Here is an 8,980-nt window from a genome sequence, read left to right on the forward strand (position 1 = left end):
CCTCTAAGGCAGAATTCCCAAAGAATTCCAGTTTTGCGGCTTGATTGGGGCGGGGGAGTGTCTGGCAAATGCACACAGGTTCGCAACTCCAAGAAAAACCAAATGGACAGATATAGTATAGGTGGTAACTTGCTCAATAGTAGCATCTGTGAGAGGGATCTCGGAGTCCTAGTGGACGATCCCTTAAAGAGGAGCCAGCTGTGGGCTGCAGCTGCTAAAAAGCCAAACACAATGCTAGGCTGCATTAACAGAGGGATAGAATCAAGATCCCGTGAAGCATTAATACCACTTTACAAGGCCTTGGTAAGGCCACACTTGGAATACGGCGTCCATTTTTGGTCACCACGATGTAAAAAAGAGGTCGAGACTCTAGAAAGAGTACAGAGAAGAGCAACAAAGTTGATTGGGGGACTGGAGGCTAAAACACATAGGGAACAGTTGCTGGAATTGGGTATGTGTAGTTTAATGAAGAGAAGGACGAGGGATGACATGATAGCAGCGTTCCAGTATCTCAGGGGCTTCCCCAAATAAGAGGGAGTCAAGCTATTCTCCAAAGCACCCGAAGGCTGGACAAGAAGCAACGGATGGAAACTCATCAAGGAGAGAAGCAACCTGGAACTAAGGAGAAACTTCCTGACAGTGAGAACAATTAACCAGTGGAACAACCTGCCTCCAGAAGCGGTAAATGCTCCAACACTGGAAGTTTTTAAGAAGAGACTGGACGGCCATTTGTCTGTAATGGTATAGGGTTTCCTGCCTGAGCAGGGGGTTGGACTAGATGACCTCCCAGGTCCCTTCCAACTTTATTATAACTCCTCAGGGCCCATAGGTTGGGGACCCCTTCTGTAAGGGCGATTCAAGCTTTTTCCAACTTGTCCTGAATCGGGGTGGCCAAAGGTTCACAAGACGGCCCCCAGAACGTGACGCCCTTCTAAACGTGCAGCCAGACTCCTGCAGCGCTCTCTTCATGGGTCTGCCTTTGGAGACCCACTTGCAAGCTGGTTGCCGATCGGTGAGGATCCCTACAATCCCCCGGGATCCACTCTGCACATTCTGCGCTACGGGGAGCCCTCGACATTCACCCACAACTGAGTCCAAAATTTCTCTTGCTGAGTGAAACGATTGTTAAGTAACTTTTGCCCCGTTTTACAACCTTTCTTGCCTTGTCGTTAAACGAGTCACTGCAGTTGCTAAGTTAGTAACGCCATTGTTAAGTGAATCTGGCTTCCTCTGACTTTGCTGAGTCCAGAACTCTGCCACCGTTATAAATACGAGTCATTTGCTCTTCCCAACATCTTCTGGAGTGCTTCTGGGACATCAGTATCCACCATCATTATGATGGTTTATGACTATGGTGGCTAATGCTGGGTTAGGCCCTAAGGGTCCTTTGCAGAATTGGCTGTTCCTCCAGTCCTGAGTTAAGTCCTTCTCTTTGTTCATTTAGATTACAATCAATATTTTATTATTGGTCCTTCCCTTTACCCTTTCTTGAAATTTATCTTCCTGGAACCAGCAGGATTCTGACTATTGGGTGACATGATTGTTTAATAAACCACAATATGCCGCCAGTTGTACTTTGTGACTCCTCCACCCACCAAATATGCTCCTTGCTGGGTGGAAAAAAACAAACATTTGGGAATTCAAAATGGAAGAAGCCTCGCTACGCAACTGACCGTGATTCAAAGGGTTTGTGGCAAATCTTGGCAACGTGGAGCGACAAGGCCTGTCAGCAGAATCAGGGATGTTGCGTGGGACCCACAGAAACACACAACCGTATTAGCTCATTCTTAGCCTGGTCTATTTTACAGGGTTGTTGTTAAGACAGGAAAATGGGAGGAGCTTCTGAAGGAAACGTGGAATCTGAATCTAACCGATAAGGAACAGGCGCTCCTCCTCCTACGGCCACCGCTGAGCTCAAAACTTTCGTTGCTAAATGAAACGCTTGTTAAGTGAGTTTCGCCCCATTTTGCGACCTTCCTGGCGCACCTGTTCTTAAGTGAATCGCTGCTATTGTTAAGTGAGTCGCACGGGTAGGCAACCTTGGATCTTTTATGACTTGTGGACTTCAGCTCCCAGAATTCCTCAGCCAGCATGGCTCAGCTTGGAAACCTCTCTCTTTCCCCTCAGCATGGCTGGCTGAGGAATTCTGGGAGTTGAAGTCCGCGAGTCATGAAGGGGCCATAGTTCCCCCACGCTGCCTGAGGAATTCTGGGAGTTGAAGTCCACGAGTCATGAAGGGGCCATATTTCCCTCATGCTGGCTGAGGAATTCTGGGAGTTGAAGTCTGCGAGTCATGAAAGGGCCATAGTTCCCCCATGCTGGCTGAGGAATTCTGGGAGTTGAAGTCCATGAGTTATGAAGGGGCCATAGTTCCCCCACGCTGCCTGAGGAATTCTGGGAGTTGAAGTCCACAAGTCATGAAGGGGCCATATTTCCCTCATGCTGGCTGAGGAATTCTGGGAGTTGAAGTCTGCGAGTCATGAAAGGGCCATAGTTCCCCCATGCTGGCTGAGGAATTCTGGGAGTTGAAGTCCATGAGTTATGAAGGGGCCATAGTTCCCCCACGCTGCCTGAGGAATTCTGGGAGTTGAAGTCCACAAGTCATGAAGGGGCCATATTTCCCTCATGCTGGCTGAGGAATTCTGGGAGTTGAAGTCTGCGAGTCATGAAAGGGCCATAGTTCCCCCATGCTGGCTGAGGAATTCTGGGAGTTGAAGTCCATGAGTTATGAAGGGGCCATAGTTCCCCCACGCTGGCTGAGGAATTCTGGGAGTTGAAGTCCATGAGTCATGAAAGGGCCATAGTTCCCCCATGCTGGCTGAGGAATTCTGGGAGTTGAAGTCCGCAAGTCACCAAGGGGGCCATAGTTCCCCCACGCTGGCTGAGGAATTCTGGGAGTTGAAGTCCACGAGTCATAAAAGAGCCAAGGTTGCCTACCCCTAGACAATCACCTGTCTGAGATGGTGTAGGTTCTCCTGCTTAAACAGGGGGGAGGGCTGGACTAGAAGACCTCCAAGGTCCCTTCCAGCTCTATTCTATTCATCTCACTGGACTGACCCTCCTTACCTGGAGGTTGGAAAAGGCTTCATCCGGAGGAGGGGGCAGCAGGAAGGACCCCGCGGCTGGTGAGAAGCTCCCCAGGTTGTCTGCCGAGGGGGGAGGTGGTGGGGGCGGAGGGGGGGGAGGCGGGAAGTCACCTGGAGGGGAAGAAAAAGAAGAGGAAGGCCTGGCTGAGTCTCGGAGAAAGGAGCTGCACACCCACCCTGCAAAAGGCTGGACTGTTTGACTTATGATTTACTGAGAAGATTTGCGTGGCTGCCCAACTTGTTCTCGGGGATTCCGGGCGCCATGCAGAAATAAAAATAAAATAAAAATAACACAAGCTAAGATTAAGGTAAAGGTCACAGGATGAAATAAGATTGAGATTGAGATTGAGACAAGGCAGAGATAGAGATTAAGATAAAATGCTAAGATTGAGATTGCGATGAAATCGTGGGCCTTCCATCCCTGGAGGCTTTTAAGAAGAGACTGGACAGTCACCTGTCTGAGATGGTATTGGTCCTCCTGCCTGAGCAGGGGGCTGGACTAGATGACCTCCAAGGTCCCTTCCAGCTTCTATTCTATTCTATTCTATTCTATTCTATTCTATTCTATTCTATTCTATTCTATTCTATTCTATTCTATTCTATTCTATTCTATTCTATTCTATTCTATTCTATTCTATTCCATTCCATTCCATTCTATTCCATATATTCTATTCTATTCTATTCCATATATTCTATTCTATTCTATTCTATTCTATTCTATTCTATTCTATTCTATTCTATTCTATTCTATTCTATTCTATTCTATTCTATTCTATTCTATTCTATTCTATTCTATTCTATTCTATTCCATTCCATTCCATTCTATTCTATTCTATTCTATTCTATTCTATTCCATATATTCTATTCTATTCTATTCTATTCTATTCTATTCTATTCTATTCTATTCTATTCTATTCTATTCTATTCTATTCTATTCTATTCTATTCTATTCTATTCTATTCTATTCTATTCTATTCTATTCTATTCCTTATTCTCTTCTCTTCTCTTCTCTTCTCTTCTCTTCTCTTCTTCTAGTCTATATTCTATTCTACATTCTATATTTTACATTCTACATTCTATTCTATTTATTCTATATTCTATTCTATTCTATTCTAAAATGGTAAGGTAAGGTAAGGTAAGGTAAGGTAAGGTAAGGCAAGATAAGATAAGATAAGATAAGATAAGATAAGATAAGATGAGATGAGATGAGATGAGATGAGATGAGATGAGATGAGATGAGATAAGATAAGATAAGATAATGCAAGTCATTCCATGGTCACATGATCAAACTATAAGTTTTTTGGGATATTTTTTTTGCTGGTTTCTTGCAAAAAATATGCCCATTCAAATGAATGGATTCACGTAATGATTGTGGCCTTTGCTTAACAACCACTGTGGAAAAGGGTGAGTGTGCCTCAACTTATGACCTGAAGGACTTACAGCCAGATTCCCAATGACGGTCATAAGTCGAGGACTACCTGTGCGGATTTGCTGATGGGAGATGCTGCTCCATCACAGAGCGTTGAAAGGCAAGGCTGGAGAAGTATCGGACTGAAAAATCCCGTTTCCCCCCACGGATTCCCCAAGAGCTGCTGGGGAAAGCCAGGCAGAGATGCCTGAGGACCTAAGTGGTTTGTCTTGGATGGTATTTCTGCCTCATTTCCTGTCTTCCCGGTCAGGAGGAGATCTTGGAGGTCCCCATCCAAATTCTAGCCGGCCCCGACCCAGCTTAGCGAATCAGCCCAGACTTTGCAAAATCCCCCTTGTGAAACTGCCGAAGAGGAAGATCCGTGAAATTCTGGATAAATACTTTCATACATGGGGTGAGAATGTGATGTTGTGAGAGGAAGGAAGGGGATGGCAAAGAGAGGGAGGAAGGAAAAACGAAGGGAGGGAGGGAGGAAGGAAGGAGGGAGGAATGGAGGGAAAGAGATGGGAATGAGAGGGAGGGAGGGAGGAAGGAAAGGAAGGAGGGAAGAATGGAGGGAGGGAGGGAGGAAGGAAGGAGATGGGAATGAGATGGAGGGAGGGAGGAAGGAAAGGAGGGAGGGAGGGAGGGAGGGAGGGAGGGAGGAAGGAAGAAAAATGGGAATGAGAGGGAGGGACGGAGGGAGGGAAGGAAGGAAGGAAGGAAAGGAAGGAGGGAGGAATGGAGAGAGGGAGATGGGGAATGAGAGGGGCAGGAAGGAAGGAAAGAGATGGGAATGAGAGGAATGGAGGGAGGGAGGAATGGAGGGAGGGAGATGGGAATGAGAGGGAGGAAGGAAGGAAGGAAGGAAAGGAAAGGAGGGAGGGAGGAAGGAAGAAAATGGGAATGAGAGGGAGGGAGGGAGGGACGGAGGAAGGAAGGAAGGAAAGGAAGGAGGCAGGAATGAGAGGGAGAAGGAAGGAAGGAAGGAAGGAAGGAAAGGAAGGAAGGAAGGAAGGAGAAAGGAAGGGGAGAGGGGGAAAATATTAAAGGAGAATTGATATTGTATCCTGGAGACGAATCCTCTGCCTGGTGGTCCCCCCCACACACACACTGTCTCCCAGCTGCTGGGTGGGCAGAGGGGGCGGGGGGGGGGATCTGACCGGCCTGGCAACGGCTCCTTTGGAGGCATCTCAAGGACCGAAATCCGCAGGAATCAGCCCCTTTGGGGGGAGCCGGATGAAAAGGCGCCCTCCCCCCCCTTTTCCGTCTGGGAGGAACGGTGCCAGGGTTGGCCAAGTGATGTGCCCGGCGGGCTCTTCGTCGCCTTGGTGATCTCAGGTTGGTTGGGAGCCTCATGAGCTCAAGACGGAGAGTCTGACTGCAAGAGGCCGTGTGTGTGTGTGTGCGTGTGTGTGTGTGTGTGTCTGTGTGTCTGTGTGTCTCTCTGTGTGTGTGTATAATATTACCCCCCCTCCCGCTGTTCCAGACTGTGAATCACCGATCCGGCTGCACAAAAGCATCGCTCAACAAGCGCTCAACAAGCGCCAGCTTTTGTCTGCCACTCAGCCAGGCCAGAGGGCAGCGGTGTGGATCCTCCAGGCGCCACGTGCCCAGCCGGGTGCCGGCAGTGGCGGAGAGCTTGCCTTCCTTTACCTGGCCCGCGTGGGATCCACACCCGGGCCGTGGCCCAGTAGGCTCCTTCCCACCGCTGGGGATTATCACCGGCTCCTGGCAAGGCGCCCAACAATGCACAGGGTGGGACCTGCCACAGATGCACCGATGTGGCGCAAAAGGGGAAAGGAAGAGGAAGCGGAGCGATGATCCCTTGGGCGGCCCAGGGAGGAGATCCAGGGGATCCCGGATCCCTTTTCCCAGTGTGAGCCCAAGAAATGGGTGGGTTCGGGAACTAGGTGAAACCTGTTGCTCAATGGACCGACTACAGCAGGGGTGTCAAACTCAATTTTCATTGAGGGCCGCATCAGCATTGCGGTTGCCCTCAGGGGGCCAGGTGGGTGTGGCCTGGGTGGGCGTGGCCTACTGGGTGGGCGTGGTTAGAGTGCGTATGGCCTACTGGGTGGGCGTGGCCAGCTCTCCATCGTTGGCATCAAGGGTGCCTATGGGGGGGCCCGGGCAGGAGTGGGGACAGATCTGGGGGTCCTCTGGCAGAAGGAGGGTCTCTGGGCCAGGGCCAAGGCAGTGGGGGCCGTTTCCTAACTGTTTCCAGGATGGCTTCACGGGCCACATGAAACCGCTTCGCGGGCCGCATCCGGCCCCCGGGCCTTGTGTTTGACATGTCTGGACTACAGCTTAAGGTGATGGCTGAGTGCATGCAAGATGTGCAGACGGTGGATGGGTGGATAAGGAAGATAGGAATAGAAAGGAAGGAAATGGGAGGGAGAGGGAGGGAGGGAAGGAGGAAAAGGATGGAAGATAAGGAAAGCAAAGAAATAGGAAGGAGAAGAAAGAGGAAGGAAGGAAGGAAGGAAGGAAGGAAGGAAGGAAGGAAGGAAGGAAGGAAGGAAGGAAGGAAGGGAGAAAGAAAGAAAGAAAGAAAGAAAGAAAGAAAGAAAGAAAGAAAGAAAGAAAGAAAAGAAAAGAAAGAAAGAAAGAAAGAAAGAAAGGAAAAGCAAGGAAATGAGAATGAGAAGAAGGAAGGAAGGGGAAGGAAGGAAGATAAAAAAGCAAGGAAATGGGAATGAGAAAAGGAAGGAAGGAAGGAAGGAAGGAAGGAAGGAAGGAAGGAAGGAAGGAAGGAAGGAGATAAGAAATTGATGAGGGAGGGAAGGAAGGAAGGAACGAAGGAACGAAGGAAGGAAGGAAGGAAGGAAGGAAGGAAAAGCAAGGAAAAGGGAATGAGAGGAAGGAAGGAAGATAAGAAAAGCAAGGAAATGGGAATGAGAAAAGGAAGGAAGGAAGGAAGGAAGGAAGGAGATAAGAAATTGATGAGGGAGGGAAGGAAGGAAGGAAGGAAGGAAGGAAGGAAGGAAGGAAGGAAGGAAGGAAGGAAGGAAAAGCAAGGAAAAGGGAATGAGAGGAAGGAAGGAAGATAAGAAAAGCAAGGAAATGGGAATGAGAAAAGGAAGGAAGGAAGGAAGGAAGGAAGGAAGGAAGGAAGGAAGGAAGGAAGGAGGAAAAGCAAGGAAATGGAAATGAGAGGAAGGAAGGAAGGAAGTCAGTCTTTAAATATAATTCATCCTACACATGATGATACATGACAGGTTTGATGTATGGTAGAATTAACTGAAGCTTGCCAATTAATTTTTGACACCCAACCAAACGTTCCCGTGTTTTTCAACCTTGAAGGTCTGTGGCCTTCTATTCCCATGGCTGGCTGGGGAATTCTGGGAGTTGCAGTCCACCCGTCTCCCAACTGCCTGCCTTGAGAAAGGCTGCTACCTACACAGGCTCCCTTCCTCAAAACACCCAAACCGCCAGCTTGGCCGCCATTCCTTTCCCGGAAGGGACTGAAAAATCTCCTCCATTTTGCCGGCGCGCATTTATTGGAACAGCCGCTCGAAAGGAAGGCCCCGACTTTTCTCCTCCGCAGCCAAATCAGCCACCCTCCAACAGCCCTTCCTCATCGGAGAGGACCTGCTGGCCGTGGCAGGAAGGCAAGTTCCTAGTCCTCAAGGCCACTGCCAGATGGGGACAGCCCGCTTGCTCTTCTTCCCCATGGCCTACTTTGGAGCCGGGCTGCTTGTCCCACCTGGCCTTCTCCCTTTGGGACAGTCCCCGCAGGTGGGGCAGAAGGAGCCCCTCCCTTCTGCCTGCCTCCCCCCCCCCCGGCTTAAAATGGAGAAGGCTTTGTTTCCGTGAGGTGTGATGGTGATGCAGAGCCATTCCAGAGTAAAAATCCCACCCCCCATTTCTTTGCCTAAGCAAACAGGCCAGATGGAGCAGCTATCCTTAGCAATGGCCCCCCCGGGGGGGTGGGGGGGCTGAGAGCAATTCTCTGCCTCCCCCAGGAAGGTCATGGCTGCCCCGCCAGGCTGGCTTGGAAGGCTTCTTCCCAGCCCTGGGAGACCCTCCCCCCCTTTTCTGCACCCGTTTCCCCCCCCCGGAAAGTCTCACAACACCTGTGGCAGTGCCAGGGAGGGGATGCTCTGGACCAGAGCAGGACAAATCCTTGGAAAACAACAACAACAACGATAATAATAATTCCTCCTTTCTTCTTCTTCCTCTTTTCTCCTCCTCCTCTTCTTCCTCCTCTTCTTCTTCTTCTTCTTTTCTCCTCCTCCTTCCTTCCTCTTCTTCTTTTCCTTCCTTTCTCCTTCCCTCTTCCCTTCCTTTATCTTTCCGTCCACCCTCCCTCCTTCTCATTCCCTCCTTTCTTTCTTTCTTTATTCTTTATTCTTTTATTCTTTTATTATATTTGTATACCGCCCTTCTCCCGAAGGACTCAGGGCGGTGAACAGGGCACATATAAAAAATACAGGATACAAAAATTAAAAAGAATTAAATAGAAGCCCAGCTAAAAACAATC

At 49.3% G+C, this 8,980-nt stretch overlaps 2 protein-coding genes across 7 annotated transcripts in view; one reads left to right on the top strand and one right to left on the bottom strand.

Moving 5' to 3' along the window:
* LOC310641201 (transferrin receptor protein 1-like) overlaps positions 1–8,980 on the top strand; it is a 546,690-nt gene that overhangs the window by 103,793 nt on the left and 433,917 nt on the right. The window lies entirely within an intron of this gene.
* LOC310641200 (lipoma-preferred partner homolog) overlaps positions 1–8,980 on the bottom strand; it is a 124,605-nt gene that overhangs the window by 20,951 nt on the left and 94,674 nt on the right. For all 6 annotated transcript variants that reach the window (XM_083364064.1, XM_083364063.1, XM_083364066.1 and 3 more), the window contains one exon: positions 3,067–3,197. In XM_083364064.1, the coding sequence (XP_083220190.1) occupies positions 3,067–3,197 (131 nt within the window). The remainder of the gene's footprint in view (positions 1–3,066; positions 3,198–8,980) is intronic.

Source organism: Vipera ursinii, assembly GCF_947247035.1.
Source record: "Vipera ursinii genome assembly, chromosome: 5".
Lineage (NCBI taxonomy): Eukaryota > Metazoa > Chordata > Lepidosauria > Squamata > Viperidae > Vipera > Vipera ursinii.